Below are 18,777 nucleotides of genomic sequence, written 5' to 3' on the forward strand. Positions count from 1 at the left end.
CAAGTGCTACAGGAAGTGTGGGGTGAAAGGTCAAGTGCTACAGGAAGTGTGGGGTGAAAGGTCACCTGAGTAGGAGGATCTGCAACACTGTCATCGCTGCACGCGGAGGATTTTATGATGAGAACTCTTGAAGTAGTTTAAGAAGCTGTTTGGTTGAAATGATGGTTCCTCTTCTTGTAAACAAAAAAACACCACCTTTATAAGTATATCGGAGTCATTTAATTCAAACAAAAGTGAGATATATATTGAATATGGTCAAAAACATCTTACTACTCTAGCTAGATCGCCCACTTCTATCTGCCATACACATGAGAATCATCTAGAGAGTGTATGAAGATGATGATGTCATCAGAAAACAGACCAGAATCCCCCTCACCCCCACACTGGTTGCCATGGCGATGAAAGCGCTCTTCGTGCACTTCCTATTCAGTCATATTATGCCTATGTTGCATATGGTAGTATGAGTGCATTTCAATGTTTGATTTAAAGACACATTTGTTATTTTTAATTAATAAACCATTTTGGTTCTCTGCTGGGTCACCACTTGATATCCAATGTAAACTCTAGGTCTCTCTCTCTCTTTCTCTCTCTCTCTAGCTGACTGAGTTAAACACGTTCTTCCTGAAGCACATCTTTGTGTTCCCAGCATGCCATGCTCTCAGCTGGTGCAGGATTCTCTTCATTGGAATCATCACAGCGCCCACTGTACGGTACGAGAGGCATCAGATCTGTTTATTTGGTGTTATTTTATAATATGCTAACACATTTTAGCATCGCCTAGTGAAGTGCTAAAACATGCTAAAAACGTGCTAGCATCATGCTAACACATGTTAGCATCGCCTAGCAAAGTGCTAAAACATGCTAAAAACATGCTAGCATCATGCTAAAACATGCTAGTATCGCCTTGCGAACTGCTAATACATGCTAAAAACGTGCTAGCATCATGCTAAAACATGCTAGCATCGCCTAGCGAAGTGGTAAAACATGCTAAAAACGTGCTAGCATCATGCTAACACATGCTAGCATCGCCTAGCGAAGTGATAAAAATTCAAAAAATGTGCTAGCATCATGCTAACACAAACATAACACTTACATGCTACCATCATGAAAAATACATGCTAACAACATTCTATGACCATTATTTTAGTGCTTAACAACAAGTTAGAAAATGCTATTTGACGAGTTTTGCCACGGCAAGCACCACTCACATTTTCTTCAGGAAATGTAACTATCTAGTTTTATAATATGAAACACTTTTTGCAACATGATTAACAGTGTGATGCATTTCTAAGTGAAAGTATAGGTGGGATTTGATTTTATCCATCTGGAATTTGGGGATTTGACCATGAAAAGTGGGCGTTACATGACACTTCATTCTGTTTGGAGGGGAGGGGTTGTAAAATAAGAGGGCTTGGTGATGTCAGACGAAAAGGAAAGTTGTTTTGGAGGCGGAGACAGAATATCAATTTCTTGTTGGCTTTTATTCATGAAATGTATCACTGAACCAATCAATTCTTTCCCTCTGCTTTACAGGCAGTATTATGCGTACCTCACGGACACACAGTGCAAGCGGGTCGGGACGCAATGCTGGGTGTTTGGGTGAGTCTATAATGGCAAATGTCGCATGCGCACAGTGCCACTCTGGCCTCAAGCCCACCTCCATGTCTCTACTATGTTCTGGTACATAGATATGTACAAGAGTTATGTTGCTGTATGGTTGCTAGGGCGTTCTGGATGGTTGCTATGGCATGACAGGTAGTTGCCAGGGTGATGCCAAAAGACGTCATGCTAGCCCACGTCAAAATAGCCAACCCCAATGTCTCTACGATGTTGGGGAACCAGTATATTCGACATGGTGCCGAAGTACCGATGCTTTTGACTTCTCTTGCACATTGAGCATTTTTGCACGTGTAACAGCGAGGTTTGAGGTCGGCTGTGTGTTTGAGCAGTTGAAAGGTTTGCAGGCTGTAGATGAGCTGTGTAAATGCTTCTGTCCAAACGTTTAACCACAAACCCTCTGCACACTCGGCCTCCACAGCATGCATTGGTGTGCTTTATTTCTCTTATCTGGTTAACTGGTATATAATGAGACTATGACCTATATTTTGAGCAGTTCAAAGTTGTCAAACTCTTTCTAAGCATGTAGGTTAGATTTAATCGAGACTTCATCAGACATCTACATCAGAGGTGTCACAATCATTTTAGGTCAGGCCGAATATTTAGTTTTTTTGTTAAACCTTTAGTGTACTCGTATAGAGAGCATTTACAACACATACTCTGCTGAACTTCATGAAGTACAGAATAAACGTTTTTAATAATCCTGTTATCATTTAATCACTAATCATCATTTTGTTCCAAAGCCAAGTTTGTATTTTTCAGGTAAACATTGCATCTGTATACAATACAAGTCAATGGTGACTGAGGCTGTAACTCTGAACAACATCAACATTTTCCCCCCTTTCTTACAGGGCAATTGCTTTTCTGGAGGCGTTGGCCTGTATTAAATTTGGACAGGACTTGTTTTCCAAGACGCAGATCCTGTATGTGTTTTCTTGGCTCCTTTGTTTGGTGAGTTCACATGCTGTTTCTTCACCTTGAGCTGTTTGTGAGAGTAACCATTTATGGGTGTATTAAAAAAAAATGTTTTCAATGTGGAACACCCAATTCCCAATGCGCTCTAAGTCCTCGTGGTGGCGTAGTGACTCTCCTCAATCCGGGTGGCGGAGGACGAATCTCAGCTGCCTCAGAGTCTGAGACCGTCAATCCGCGCATCTTATCATGTGGCTTGTTGAGCGCGTTACCACGGAGACATAGTGCGTGTGGAGGCTTCACGCTATTCTCCGTGGCATCCACGCACCACGCGCCCCACCGAGAGCAAGAACCACATTATAGCGCTTGCACTTTGGTGCTGATCAGGGGCGGACTGGCCATCGGGAGAACTGAGCCGACGCACTTTGGTGCTGATCAGGGGCGAGCTGGCCATCGGGAGAACTGAGCCGACGCACTTTGGTGCCTGGCCATCGGGAGAACCGAGCTGACGCACTTTGGAGCTGATCAGGGGCGAGCTGGCCATCGGGAGAACTGAGCCGACGCACTTTGGTGCCTGGCCATTGGGAGAACCGAGCCGATGCTCTTTGGTGCTGATCAGGGGCGAGCTGGCCATCGGGAGAACTGAGCCGACGCACTTTGGTGCTGATCAGGGGCGAGCTGGCCATCGGGAGAACTGAGCCGACGCACTTTGGTGCTGATCAGGGGCGGACTGGCCATCGGGAGAACCGAGCCGATGCTCTTTGGAGCCGATCAGGGGCGAACTGGCCATCGGGAGAACCGAGCCGACGCACTTTGGAGCCGATCGGGGGTGAACTGGCCATCGGGAGAACCGGGCCGACACACTTTGGAGCTGATCAGGGACGAACTGGCCATCGTGGAGAACCGGGCCGACGCACTTTGGAGCTGATCAGGGGCGAACTGGCCATCGGGAGAACCGGGCCGACGCACTTTGGAGCTGATCAGGGACGAACTGGCCATCGTGAGAACCGGGCCGACGCACTTTGGAGCTGATCAGGGGCGAACTGGCCATCGGGAGAACCGGGCCGATGCACTTTGGAGCTGATCAGATGGGCAAATGGGCCACGATAAGCTAAACGAGCCACCTTGTTATGCAGAATGGACCACAAAACGACGCTGCGATATGCAGGACCCCCCCAAGTAAGTTTTGAGCGCCTGCTGCTGCTGCAGTGATGAAATGGACTCACTCCAATTAAGTATTTATTAACACTTATTACATTAAAAAGTAATGTAATGATAGGAACGTTGCCCATTGTAACAAAGTAAAAGTATTTTTTTTTACTAGAAATTACTCGAGTAAGAGTGAAAAGTACTCTCCATTATATATACTCATAAAAGTACATTATCTCCAAAAATGTACTCAAGTAAATGTAACTGAGTAAATGTAGCGCCTTACTACCCACCTCTGACAATGGGCATACATATTTGCAGATAACTGATGAAAAATGCAAAGTGAATAAACGGGGAAAAAACGATAAATCGGTTTATACCTCTTATATGGACATTTGTCCACTTTATGAGTACACTAGCATAAAGATGACCTAAAGCTGACCGACACAAACTAAAACTCACCAACTCTTAAAATATCTCATGGTCCTCTGACATTACACAGAAAGAGGAAGTTGTTTTTTGTTTTAGGTCAGGGTAGAATTTCCTCTAAACATTCTTCTCAGAAAGGGTTTTTGTGTGGACACTTTAAAAGTTGCTGATGGTGGATTTGAGTCTTTGTCTCTCTCGTCTCTGAAGGCTTTCATCACATTCCTCTGTCTCTATGTGATGGTCTGGTATGCCGAGAACTACGGACCCAGAGAGAAGGTGAGCTTGAAATGAAAAGTGTCATTATTTACTGACCCTCATGTCTTTCCAAACCTCTATGTTGTTGTTGTTTTTTTCTGTGGAACATAAGAAACATTTTGTTTTGATTTCCACAGAGCTTCTCGGATTACGAAGACGGTGTTTACTCTGAGACGGCAGCTGACAGTGTGTCTGAATGCAAAGGTAAAGAATAATAGTTTGTTTGCATTTTTGATCTGGAGTATAGCCTGTAGGGTTATGACCTCTTGTGGTGAATTAGCAGAACATGCGTGATTAACCAGTGTGCAAGTCCAGATATTGGTGATGGTTGCTGCAGTATATAGTGTGTATACTGTGCACATTTCTGCAGTTTAGAATGCACAATACAATGCACAATAGATATACTATTACTGAACAACAGTAATAGTATACTATGCACAGTGCTGCAGTACTTGCATGAGTAGTAAAGTAGTATGCTATTTTGAACATCCAAGTATTCTTTTCATAGAGTATTGCATATTATTCACATGTGCTGCAAAGATAGGAGTCATATGCTATTAATAGTTGCATTCAATGCACAGTATTCATGTGCTGCAAAGCTTTTTGTACCTCATCCATCTGTCTATGCATGCAGAAAATTCACATACTATCTGCAATAAACACAGTATCAACTACAGAAATGGTAGTATGCTCATTTTAACATCATCCGGATATTTGCATACTATAGATGAACTGTAGAAATAGGTTGCATAGGACGATAGTATGCTATTTTGAACATCATCTGTTTCTGTGAAAATGTGCATGCTATACAAATATACATGCAGCACACTGTAGAACTGTCACTAGCATGGTAGAATGCATTTCACATACCGTGTGCAGTATATACACTTTTGTATGTGCATTATGGTAGTATGCTATCTTTCTAATCATCCGGTTGTTTTATGCATTCAGAATATTTGCATACTACACAGTCTAGTACAGTACAACTGTAGATATATAGTATGCCTAGTATAACAGTACGCTATTTTGAACTTCATCTGGCTTATAAAACGTAGGTGCAGGGTCCGCTTCGTTATATTCCGCATATATATATTTATAAGTTTTACGCCGGATGCCCTTTCTGACGCAGCCCCAACAAAGTAGCTGGGGGACTCTCACTTGCACACATATGGGGCAATTTAGAGTCTCCAATTCACTTAATCTGCGTGTTTTTTGGACTTGTGGGGGAAACCGGAGCACCCGGAGGAAACCCACGCAATCACGGGGAGAACGTGCAAACTCCACACAGAAAGGCCCTAGTCGAGCCGGGACTCGAACCCAGGACCTTCTCGCTGTGAGCCACTGAGCTGGCAGTATGATATCATATATACACACACTGTTAATTTGGAAATATAAAGTTGGTTATCGTCTGCATAACAGTGAAAACTAATTCCACGATTCCTGATGATATCTACCAGGGGAAGTGCATGTATAAGGAGAAACGCAGAGGCCCTAAAACTGATCCCTGTGGCACTCCATACTTTAATTTGATCTGAGAGTTCCTCGTTTACACAGACAAAGCGGTAGCGGTCTGCTAAATATGCAAGGCCAACATAATTCTCTAGCCTATTCTAGAGAATATCATGATCTATCATGTCGAATGCAGCACTAATGTATAAAAGCACTAGAAGAGAGTCTCTTAATTAGCCTGATAAGGGACCGGGTGTGTAGAATCACGACCCGGCCCCGCCCTCCGCCCTGCCACATTCCTCCCTCGTTCTCTCAGGCAGGGGAGCCCCCGGCATGACGTACATCCCCCCCCCCTCTTTCCCTGGGGATGGGCGTGCCTTTTGCTCCATCTGCCGGCAGGTCATCCCCGTCTACCTGGACGAGGGAGGGGACAAGGGGAGGGAATTAAATAGGGGGGTACTTCCTGTAACAGTGTAGTACCCCCCAAAAAAAACACTGTAAAATTTAAACGAGAGGGAAAAGGCCAAAACGTACTCTCCGGTTCTCTGATACACCGTCCCATGGTCCTCGATCACTCCTCCACCCTCTCAGGCGGATGACAGTCGCTCCTCCCCGGGTGGACCGGAGTCAGATCCACGACCCCCGGCGGAAAGAACGCCCCTCCACGTTCACGGCGACTCCTGGGGACACTCCTCCGACCCTGGCAGCGGCCCTACCACTCCAGGCGGTCGGGAAGTCACTTCCCTCCTCCCCTCGCGGACGGCGGTCTTCTGTCGACCCCTCCGTGTTTCTGGGGGATGGCAGGGCTCTCCTCCGCCCCTGGCAGCGGCTCCATCACTCCAGGCAGTCGGGCAGTCCAGTCCCCACTCGCCTCGCGGACAGCGGCCGTTCACTGCGTCCGGACGGTCGGGCTACTCCCTCCCCCAGCGGATGGCAGCGGCGCTCCCCTGGGTGGACGGCAGTGTCGAGGACTCCCTCGGACGATCCCTCCTCCTTCCCGGATTTCGGCACCAGTGTAACATAGTTCAATGGAAAGGAGGCGGCGAGAACCGGCTTGACAATATAAATAATATTTTAATGGCTAACTTAAACAAAAGACAAACACACACATGACGGACATGACCGTAAACGATCTCTCTCTCCCGCACCATCCTCCGCAGTCGGCCTTTATCCCTCTCGGAGGCTTGATTAGCCTGATAAGGGACCGGGTGTGTAGAATCACGCCCTCCGCCTTGTCACAAAGGAGTAATAAGAGTAACAGCTATTTTGGGTTTTAGATCAACAGAACATTCTGCATGAAATCAAGCGTAATAGCGGCAACATTTTCTATTGATTTCTAATAGCGATTCTGTGCTGTCTTCATAGGGGAGTTTGAGATGTCTAGCACAGCTTCCTCTTCTAGAAGGAAAGGGCGGGACTCTGGAAAAGCCAAACCCATCAACGGCACGGAGAAATAAGTCATTTACGGCGCCCTCGACAGGGTGAAAGAAGACTTTTGCACATTTGAATTACTCCTGTCAATGGAGGGAATGCCACATGACTTTAACAGAAGGTGAGATGGTCTCAGGTTTGGTCCTAATATTTCAAACGGCGAGCATTCGGGAATACCGTCTGCTCCGTAACGGATGAAAGACCCTTTGAAAAGTTTGTACAATCTTCAGATAATGAGCTCGTTTTCACTGTTAATCCTGACACAGTGCTGGATATTATTTGTGTTTTAGTAGCATGTGTGCTCATGTGTGTTTGCTACTAACAGTACTGTGTTCAAAGTATTTTACAGATTTATTTTCAACCGTGTATTATATGCAACTGATTTCAAATTATATCTCTAATATCAAAATGTTTCTAAAAGTGTTCTCAAATGATGATCGCATTGTTTCAAGTCAACATGAACTCTTGTTTACGTCCATATGATACATGATATTCTACATCAAAACAAAACCTTTGTCTTTAATCGTTTACAAGGATTTATTACGCAGCTCTCTGGAATACTCTGCGCTGATTGGCCAGGTCTGACATGTCTTAATAATGAGCGAACGTCTCGTATCACTCAAGGAGTCGCGTAATAAGCAGGATAATGCGTAATCAGACGGTCATTTTCACAACCGAAAACCTGACGCAAACCAGAGGTGGAATTCAGCTGTTTCTGGAGACTCCGCCCTCTTTCTTCTCGCAGAATAACATCATTTCAACTCGAGTCAGTGTATCATTTCCATATCGATATTTAATTGGTAAATATCCATGTAAGAAGTGTTCAAACACAGTCAGACGGGCGTTATCGCAGAACGTGTCAGCCCGTCTGTATTATTTGAGTTTGCAATAATGCCTGGATGATTGTTTCCGTTATCTGTTATGTAATAACTTGAACTGAAATTGCACATCGCTGGTTAAACATCTGCTGTAATAGGGCTAAACATTTAGGATTTATTCGTTGCCTGCAAACAGTTTCATTTTGTCCGAATACACGGCTACTTTTCAGTGGTCGTCCGGTGCATTTTGCGCCCATAATGGCATAGTTACGGCACCTGATTTGAGCTTCGATTACGGTCAGGGCTGGACTGGTAATCTAGCATACCGGGCATTTTCCCGGTGGGTCGGTTGGCCGCGAAATGTGCCGAACGGGGCGCGATTAGCAACAATGAGCCGCCGCGTTATGTAGAACAGTTGGGTCAGTTGCCATGTAAACTACCGGACCGATTTCTCTTCCCAGTCCAGCCCTGATTACGGAAGTGAAATACGTTTGTGAACGTCATTTGATGTTGACTTTAAACTACGGAGCCCCTTTGGGGACAGGGAGGGTATTTAAGTTCTGTAATAGTTTTGCATTCTCTCACAATTATTTGGGGTTCCCTCACAATAGAGATGGGGCTCCATCTCTTACCGAAATCAGCCACGGAGTGCGTTAACATGCGCGATCTTACACCAACTATGCTCAGATGGTTTCTCCTCATCTGCACTGCATGCACGATATTAAACATTTATGTAACACTGAATATAATGTATAATAATCCTCATATATGGCAGTCCTAATAATGCACATGTAATGAGTTCATGATAAGCATGCACGTATTTTTGGAAAAGAATAGTTTAGACAAATTTAATCAGTGACAGTGCTGTTTTAAAAACCTACAATATTCATTTAAAATACCTAAAATGTACATATTCAGTGCCAGTGTACAAGCATATGAATCTAACATGTGCATCTAATATAATTATGTATTTTTCAGCTGTGCAGAATTATTAATATTCCTATTCTGGCCTGATTATTTTAACCCATTGAACATTTCACTCTTTAATGCACAGTACTTTTTGTTAAGTTTAACAGTTAATGAAAGGAACAGTTTTGCATATGCCCTGAAGTTAATAATAATAATAATAATTAAAAATGAAAACTTAACCGGTTGATGAACGGCCCTGACCTGTGGACGGTGGAAATGACCTGAACTGAAATGGTTGTATTTTCGGGACCCTTTGGAGTTTGGACACAGTTGTGGTCTCTTTTGAAAGAAGACACTTTGGGCTTTATTTCACAAGTTTCACAATTAATATATGTTGTTATTTACTAAAGTTAGAGAAGCTGAAGTTTATAGTAATGGAAATATTTTGTGTTGAACATGTTTTATAATGTAAAGAAACAATAATAAAAGTGCCAAGACAACCCAGAAATACAATGTTCTCAAAGTCACGAGTCTAAAGAAGTTTCGTTTCAAATATGAAGATGATCGAATTATAAATGAGTTCCTGCAGCTTTAAATCTCTGTAAAATCTCTGGAAGTGTTCAGAGTGAAATTAAGCTCCGCCTCTCAAGACGACACTAAATCTGACGGCACTGCTCGACTATTATGAATAAAACTACGCCACATTTTTATAAACAGACTTTGGAGACGGCTGGTTTTGTTTATGAGACTCTAATATATCAGATCATAAACAGTTTTACAACATGAATGCTGCTCAGATTGCAGTTTGATGAAGAACGATGATGAAGGGTAATTCTTTCAGGAGAGATCTCATGTAAACAATGGAGAATATATCAATATTTCTCACATTTATCACTTTTATGGACAAAAAGTGCGATTGGATGTTTTTAATGTTTTCATAATAAAAGTCCCGTTTTGATATCGCACGTTTTCATAATAAAAGTCCCGTTTTGATATCGCATGTTTTCATTTGTACTCCTGCACAAATAACTCAATCACTGTTTCTGGAGGATTGCTATCGTGAAACTGAGATCGGATATCAATGTTGAACCCTTTGACCTTTGATGTATAATGTTAACATTAATTACATTTATAGACGGTAAATTATATATTAAATGTAAGCAGAGTGACGTCACCACCGCGTGCGGGCGATTGCGTATCAACAGGTTCAATTTTCATAATTCAGGATCAAGTTTTGTGAGTATAAAAAAGTGAATTTACTACTGTAAATCGAACCAAATCCTTCCACATTTTATAATTTCTGTTTTTTATTATTTAATATTTTTACTCGATTAATCGAAGAAATAATCGAAGATTAATCGCTTTTCAAAATAATCGGTAGTTGCAGCCTTAAGCTGCGTACACACTGCCAGCGACATCCCGCGCGACAGCGACACCATCCCATTCATTTTCAATGAGAGCACAGTGACTTCCGGCGACACGAGCTGTCGCGACCGTTGGTGACTAGATGTGGGCGTGTCCAGCGACGCGACAAAGTTGAGACAAGTTCAACTTCATTCAAATGAAGAGCGACTTACGGAAGCGACAGCCAATAGGAGAGAAGACGGGAGAGCTCACGTGAACCTCTCTCTCTCTCTCTCTCTCTCTCTCAGCTCCTGCAGTAACGGATAGAGGGATGAAAGGCTAATTCTTGCTGTTAGCAATTCTCCAGTGCTCTATGATATGGATATGGTATATCCAGCCGCAGCTCTTGCACCAGCCGGTGGTACTCGCCGTGCTGACTCCGAGATTGAATGGTTTTGTGGACCCAGACAGACCGGCGTTTGCATTTTCGCCGCAGATAAACCGCCGCTATGGCAAACAGCACGCCTTGTTTCTCATTCATCTTTGATATAAAGCATTTTATGTACTAATTCCATTTATATTTAGTCTTTTCCCTCCCAAATGTTTGTTTTTAGCGCCAAGAAAAGCGATTCGCTGACAACAGCAATGGAATGACATCCGTGAATGTTATTTATAAACGTTACTAGGCAACCAGTAGTGGGAACGCCCACTAGCGACTTCACCGCCAGCCACTGGCGACCTGCAGCGACAAAGTCGCTGGCAGTGTGTACGCAGCTATAAAATGGCCTTGTTTAGTTTTTTACTGAAGTAACTAAATTTCAACCATGATATTTATGGTAAAGCCATGGAAAAAACTAAACTACCAGAAAAAAATGGTGACTACCATTTTAATTAATTAACACAATGGTTAGTTTGTTACAAGTGCCACGGTTTTTAAACACAATTGTTTCCAGCTAGAAAAAAAACAATAATTCTTACAGAAAGTATCCGTGGTTTCACTAGAGTGGCGGAGCTAGGGGTGGCCGTGGCCACCATGGACCGAACCTGGTAACCCCATTGGCACCCCACTAGGAATTGCTGTTTTTTTGTTCATTTTTTGCCGCAATTTAGTTCTTTTAGAGGTGAAATAATCTCTGCACAAATGTACAAACTTAACATGTGTGCACACCAAGGTCGCCAAACCTCTCCATCCTGGGTGTCATTGTTACCCACTCAAGCTGTTGCGAGGGAACCCAAAATAATTGCAAGGCAACCCAAAGCTGTTTCAGAAAATAAATTCCCCCTCTTTCCTCTAAAGGGGCTCCGGATTGAACGTGTATCAATGGAAAGGCCGATTGTTCCTGTGTATATTGTCCCGACTGAATCTGTTCATGACTTTAGTTGAATGTTTCCGGGTTAAGCTGCTTTGGAAGGATCGGAATGAAAGCGAGGTATTGGCCTAGATTTCAGAGAAGCACATGATTTTGAGCTCTTTTTAGACTGGTAGTGGCTCCACTCATGTTGTACTTGAAACAGGATGTTTTAATGTGTGAGATTTGTATTATTAGTGAATTCATAGTTTATGCCTCCAGTGATTATTCAGCAGCTGGACGGACTGGAGAGGGGATCAGTTCTGCATGTCTGTGAAAATATCATCTACGTCGCATCTTGCAAGAGCGGTTTTATCGATATCACCTCTGATGTGAGTGTGTGTGTAATGTTTGAAATGTTCCTGGTCTCACCACACACCTTTAAACCAGTATTTAAGCCTTTTAGACAAAGATGTATCCATTAATACAGAACAAATGTGTGCCTGCATGCATGTTTTTTTTTAATGAACTGTTATATTGCTTTGATTTTGTGTGTGCGTTGTTCATTAGTGATCGATTACATGGATTTTTTCAGTTCAATGGGGCCCAAAATTATTTGGACACTTAAGTCACTCTTAAAAATGTATGAATGTCTTTGTATGAAGTCAGTGCAGAAACTAACATTTTTTTTTTTGACATCCAGACATTTTAAAGTGTGCCTTAAGTGAATGTATTTTTGTGGACACTGTATATGTGATAGACTCGCAGTTAAGATGTACAAATATAAGCTACCACCCATGGAGTCGCGAGTTTGAATCCAGGTCGTGCTGAGTGGCTCCAGCCGGGTCTCCTAAGCAACCAAATTGTCCCGGTTGCTAGGGAGGGTAGAGTCACATGGGGTAACCTCCTCGTGGTCGCTATAATGTGGTTGGGCACGTGGCGAGTTGTGCGTGGATGCCGCGGAGAATACGGTGAAGACTCCACACGCGCCACGTCTCCGTGGTAACGCACTCAACAAACCACGTGATGAGATGCGCGGATTGACGGTCTCAGACGCGGAGGCAACTGAGATTCGTCCTCCGCCACCCAGATTGAGGCGACTCACTACGCCACCACGAGGTCTTGGAGGGCATTGGGAATTGGGCGTTCCAAATTGGGGAGAAAAAAACAATAGATGCACAAATAGTTGCTGAAATGACTTTTTTGGCCCATTTTTTTAGCCAATGCCTAGAATATCAAAATATCGGCTGGTTTATCGGTTGATTACTTGTGTTCACAATACAGTGTCCTGCGAGTTCCAAGCTTTTTGAGGATTTTAAAGACCTTTTTAAAGGTCTTCATGACGATCTGCTCACCTCATGTTGTGTTTCGGAAGTAATGCTACATATCCATTGGACAAAACGCTTTGTAAGAGATTATGTTTTCTGTGTTATTTGTGTGTGTCTCTGTACAGTTGCTGTTAAACATCACATGCCTGTCTTGATTCTGATTTGTACATTTCCCATAAACTGTGAAGTAAACAGTGTTTGTCTTTTCAGTAATGAATACTTTTAGTTTTCAATAAAGAATGGCACAATGTGACTGCAAAGAATGTCCATGCTTTTTGCCTTTGTTTTAGCACATCGAAAGGAAATGCTGCTTTCACGTCATCCATACTGAAATCAGAAGTGTATGATGCAACAATCGCTGCCAAATCAACCAGAACTAGTAGAATAGTAGGGAGTATGCAGTACACACTGTGCTGTATTGAGTAAGTATTAAGGTAGCATTCCATTCCAAACATAGTCAAATTCAGCACTGCGTACTATTTTTTAAAATAGTTTATGAAACTGCATGCATCATTCAACGAAATACATCTTGAAGGGTTTGCTGCATTGCTTTCACATGACCTCATGACATTGCATCATTTTGGAAATAAAAATGGTTATTGTAAACAAATTTTCAAGTGAAGAATGCTTGAAAATGTTGAATGTGATCAATGTTCCATTTCCAGTGTGACAAATGAACCTGAAGTAAAATCTGACACGATTTTTAACATCTGTGTTTTGACTCATTATTTTTAATTTAATTTTTAATTCCATTAAATTGTATTGAGTAATGACTAGATTGTGCATACTCTATATTCATCTATAGAGTATACATATACCTATGATTAATACTCAATCACAAGATTTATTAAAGGCCATATAACTTGGCTTTTTACCAATGTAAAAAATAATCTCAAAATGTTTGATTGCATAGCTCAATATATGAGGAAATGGCCTGTATTGATGGATTGTGAACATCTATAACCATCACTAACCACTGGTATAAGGTTTCAGGCAGCTTACACAATGTACAACAATACATTTCAAAGACAGATACGGTGAGTCATTTGATATTACACCCAAAATCAAAGAGGAAAATTAGTTTTGTGACATACACAACCATCACCCCTTATATGCATTCTATTATGAAAACCTGGCCCCTTTTCGTATTTTGTAATTTTGTGCTATATGTTGGATGATGCATCCTCCTGTACATGCTAAAAGTGTATCTGTATGTTACAATTTAAAAGAAAATGAACATTGTTATTATGGGAGGCGTCTTACCCTGCTTGTTGTAAGTATATTTTCATGTAAATAAAACTACTTTATTATGTTATTGAGAATTAGCTAAATTTGCTTTGTCATGGAAATCATCTCACAATGCCCCAAAAAATAAAAATAAATTGTTTTTATGAAATATTGGATAGTGATATTGAAATTTGGAAAGCATAAACAGTATATTTTGAATGCTTTACGGACTTTTACAGAGCAGCGCCATCTTTAATTTTTGACGGGGGATGAGAAACATTACACGAAATAGCTGTTATCGTTCTTATGACGAAACATTGAAAAACAAAACATTTTAACCAAACAATTTCGTAGACAAAACAGAAAACACAAGTTGTGAAAATTCGATATGCACTATAGTAGCCTATGTTAACTATCCCTCACCGCCATTTTCGTTCCCGCCAAAAATTAACACGGCGCTACTCCGTGTAGTTATACATCAATATGAAGATATCGTCTTTATAAACACATTGAAAAGTTTCTGTAATGTTCAATAAATGTGAGTTCCCCTCTTCACCACAAGAGGCCATCACAGACCCTTGATTTATTATTAGCACAGTCACATGATGTCCTGTGCAGCAGCAGCTACTGTCGTAAATCCCTTCTCTCATCTCATTTACTGCCTGAAATCAGACTGTTTATATCAAGCAAAAATTCATCAGGAGCATGTTGCAACCTATGTCAGCATTCAACAATGACAGTATGATGGCAGAAGACATTCTGACAGAGATACAAACAAACCTGCTGGAGTGCAAAGTGTGTTTTGAAAAGTTCAATAGACCTCGAAATCTACCCTGCGGCCACGTGCTCTGCCTGAAATGCATCTGTGCCCTTTCTCACCCTACCCAACAAAGTCTGGAGTGCCCGTTCTGCAGAAAATCATGCTCCGTTGGCAGCACCTCAGAATGTCGTGCAATCTCTGATCTCCAAGAGCTAATGCGGCGGGCAAGAGGTTGTCAGAGGTTGCCTGTCGACCATCGTTCATTAAGCTGGGTGGATTCAGGCCTGGGTTCAGGTACATTGCATCTCTATTCAGCTTTTGGAGGCTGGGGAAAGATCATCAACCCTTCTGGCATAGCTTCGACCCAACAATCTGGAGAGGTCGTAGTGGTACACGATGGTGAGACAAGGGTTGCCATCTTTAGTCCACAAGGGACGTACTTGCACGGCTTTGGACAACGTGGACACAGCTCTGCAAATGTATGTCACCCTCTTGATGTTGCAGTGGCCGCTAGCGGACATGTTGTGGTTACGGATGCAGGTGATAGATCGGTCAAGATCTTCTCTTCCACAGGCTGCCCCGTGGTGACCATCCAGAACTCGTTTAAACTCCCGTGGGGTGTTGATGTAGACAGCCGTGGACATATCTTGGTGACTGATGCTCAGATGGGAACCTTAAGCCAAGTTGTGATGGACTTTGGACATGGTTTAGTCTTAATTAATAGAGTTGTCTTCAAGGAACTGGCCTGTCCACGTTCAGTAGCCTCTTGTACAGTGTCAGGAAACGTTGCCGTTGTGGAGCATCTAGGGAAGCAAGGTGACTTTACAGCCACATGTCTGAGAATATTCAATAGTGACTTTGTTCCTTTGGCGCAGGTGGACAGTTTCGGTCTGGACTTGATGAAGTCTGTGAGTTTGTCCATATCTTCCGTGGGTTTTGACAGAAATGGAGACGTAATTGTTGGGGACACACAGCGGGGAATGGTGTGGAGTTTGGGGAAGCCGCAGGAAACACCTGTGCCAACACCATTAGTGAGTGGACTCCTGCGTCCAGCGGGTTTAACAGTGACAAGGCTAAATGTGCTAATTGTCTTGGACAGTGGAGATCATACAGTGAAGTTTTACATAAGAAACACAGAGGACATATACAGTGATAAAAATGAGAAACGTTGTATGTGAGAAAGTTTGTTATGAAATATAATACGCATAATAAGGTATTTTGGTGGATTGGTGTGTTGTGATGATGTGAGTTGATTTTGTGTAAATGGTGTGATGTGTTGTATGCATAGACTGTAAAAAAGATGGCCGACGCCCCTTCGCTCTTTTCTATTGGTGAGAACTGAAGCCGCCAGTGTCCCGATATGGCGCTGACATCTTGGGACTTGAGTCTGCGCAGTTGCGATTTCGGGACCAGACCTGCGCAGTAGTGAGCAGGAAGTAAAGCCGCGAAATCAAGGCCCCACCCTCACTCTCGCTGAATCAATCGCAAGCACACGCCCCTGCACTTTTGACTTATGACGGTGTGAAATAATTAATTATAGAAATTTAGATATTACATTTAAAGCTCCAATCTCCTCAGTCCTCCGAAAATCCCGATAAAAAGTCAGTTGGTGCTTCAGTGACTACTTCACTCAGAGAACCTGTCAATCACAGCTGTCAATCATGATGTCACAGCACCGTTTTTATAGCATCAAATAACTAAAAACAAACACTTGAAATGACATCAATGTGATAGAAATGACAGTAAATGACAGAAACTATCTTTGGAAAAAAGATATGTGAAGTGTAATATAATTGTTTAGTTGGTCTCACGTCCTGTTGAATAACATGGGGAGGCGGGGTTTATGACCTATACTAGGACCAGCCACCGGGGGGCGATCGAGACGTTTTGGCTTCACTTTTGAGGGCTTGTGCGGCATGCTTGGTTGTACCTAAAGCTCAGATCTGATACATGTAAATTTGTTGTTTGCATGTTGGTTTATTTGACAAACAACATGGACAACATGGACATGAATTTTTGGTTTTATTTAATTGTTTTGTACATGGGTCAATGACATACCTTTGTTTATTTGGTCCAGAACAATTACTCTAATAAACCTCTACTATGATGAACATGCTTTCAATTTCTGCGTTTAAAGTCATTTTGATATTTTTTCTGGGGCTTAAAGTAAAAATGTCATGTGGTGTAACCATCCAGAGACAGTAAAAAAAATCTTGTTAAAAGCAGAAATTTTGATGATACAATTTTGTTTTAAAAAATGATTTGAAAAACTATTTTTTTCCCCACTAAATCAGTCGTGTGGTGTAACCAAGTGTGCTGCACAAGCCCTCAAAAGTGAAGCCAAAACGTCTCGATCGCCCCAGTGGCTGGTCCTAGTATAGGTCATAAGCCCCGCCTCCCCATGTTATTCAACGGGACGTGAGACCAACTAAACAATTAAATTACACTTCACATATCTTTTTTCCAAAGATAGTTTCTGTCATTTACTGTCGTTTCTATCACGTTGATGTCATTTCAAGTGTTTGTTTTCAAAATAAGTTTGTTTTTAGTTATTTGATGCTATAAAAACGCTGCTGTGACATCATGATTGACAGCTGTGATTGACAGGTTCTCTGAGTGAAGTAGTCACTGAAGCACCAACTGACTTTTTTTCGGGATCTTCGGAGGACTGAGGAGATTGGAGCTTTAAATTTAATATCTAAATTTCTATAATTAATTATTTCACACCGTCATAAGTCAAAGTGCAGGGGCGTGTGCTTCCGATTGATTCAGCGAGAGTGAGGGCGGGGCCTTGATTTCGCGGCTTTACTTCCTGCTCACTACTGCGCAGGTCTGGTCCCGAAATCGCAACTGCACAGACTCAAGTCCCAAGATGTCAGCGCCATATCGGGACACTGGCGGCTTCAGTTCTCACCAATGGAAAAGAGCGAAGGGGCGTCGGCCATCTTTTTTACAGTCTATGGGTGTAACCAACATGTATCCCAAAAAAAGCCCCCACATGAAACAGAAAGAACCACTTAAAACCAGAGGCGTTTCCAGCATTGAAGGACATCCGGGGCTTAGCCCAGACAATTTTATTTTCACACTAGCAACCACTTCCCTGTAGTCCAAAGCTGGTGAGAGGGTATTCTTTGAGTTTTGCTCTGGCTGGGCCTGTTTCTACAGTTCCTAAATCTTCCACTCTAGTACTATCCTCAACATCCTCTCTCCTCCCTGAATCATCTGTGATGCAAAAGAACAGATACAGCACATAACTTATTGCAAATCAGCTTCAAACAACTAATTCATCAAGTGCTACATATGTCAAATTGTGGACCAATACCACTGAAGAAAATGTATTGGGAAGAGCAGATCAGTGGGATTGCCCTAAGATCTAACATGATTCTTGAATTTTCATGTACATAAACATAAAGTCATCACAAAAGAGTTATATTATAGTGAGTAAAGTGAGGTAAAGAAAAATATTGAATATAAATCATTTATATGTTTTGAAATAAATAGTCAAAATGATGTATAAGATCCTAAATTAAAGCAATACATGAATGACTTCAGTCTAAGTTCATTGACACACCATGGCATTGAACTGTATATAATTCTCCATGTTCATCTGATTAATTGTTCCCAGTTTCCATGCCTGATTCTGGCACAGCTGCTGCTGCTCCTCAGTCTGTAGCTCATCTTTGCTACACTCTACAAAACCATTGAATCAAATCAAAGTGTATATTTACTACAAACTAATATCACAAAAAAAGTCACACATACATTTTATGCTAATGCTTATTGGATATCCTTAGCGAAAACAACACCTGATAAACAAGAAATGAACATTCCGGCCAGGATTCGACCCGAGATCTCCGGCG

The 18,777-nt window shown here is 42.2% G+C and overlaps 2 protein-coding genes and 1 long non-coding RNA gene across 3 annotated transcripts in view; 2 read left to right on the forward strand and 1 right to left on the reverse strand.

Moving 5' to 3' along the window:
• Nucleotides 1-13,620, forward strand: part of LOC127657856 (phosphatidylserine synthase 1-like) — a 28,246-nt gene extending 14,626 nt beyond the window's left edge. Inside the window, exons 8-13 of the mRNA XM_052146804.1 lie at nucleotides 598-710; nucleotides 1,534-1,599; nucleotides 2,469-2,568; nucleotides 4,315-4,383; nucleotides 4,500-4,566; nucleotides 7,177-13,620. Of these exons, the coding sequence (XP_052002764.1) occupies nucleotides 598-710; nucleotides 1,534-1,599; nucleotides 2,469-2,568; nucleotides 4,315-4,383; nucleotides 4,500-4,566; nucleotides 7,177-7,268 (507 nt within the window). The 3' untranslated portion in view covers nucleotides 7,269-13,620. The remainder of the gene's footprint in view (nucleotides 1-597; nucleotides 711-1,533; nucleotides 1,600-2,468; nucleotides 2,569-4,314; nucleotides 4,384-4,499; nucleotides 4,567-7,176) is intronic.
• Nucleotides 13,621-14,829: 1,209 nt separating this feature from the next.
• LOC127657862 (E3 ubiquitin-protein ligase NHLRC1-like) lies at nucleotides 14,830-16,219 on the forward strand. Its single transcript, XM_052146811.1, has one exon. It carries the CDS (start codon nucleotides 14,863-14,865, stop codon nucleotides 16,093-16,095), a length of 1,233 nt encoding a protein of 410 aa, XP_052002771.1. The 5' UTR covers nucleotides 14,830-14,862; the 3' UTR covers nucleotides 16,096-16,219.
• Nucleotides 16,220-17,671: 1,452 nt separating this feature from the next.
• Nucleotides 17,672-18,777, reverse strand: LOC127657870 (uncharacterized). Its single transcript, XR_007972330.1, has 3 exons — nucleotides 18,724-18,777; nucleotides 18,489-18,607; nucleotides 17,672-18,139 (listed from the first exon to the last, which is right to left on the reverse strand). It is a non-coding gene; the product is annotated as an uncharacterized LOC127657870 (long non-coding RNA).

This window comes from Xyrauchen texanus, chromosome 17 (assembly GCF_025860055.1).
Source record: "Xyrauchen texanus isolate HMW12.3.18 chromosome 17, RBS_HiC_50CHRs, whole genome shotgun sequence".
Taxonomy (NCBI): Eukaryota; Metazoa; Chordata; class Actinopteri; order Cypriniformes; family Catostomidae; genus Xyrauchen; species Xyrauchen texanus.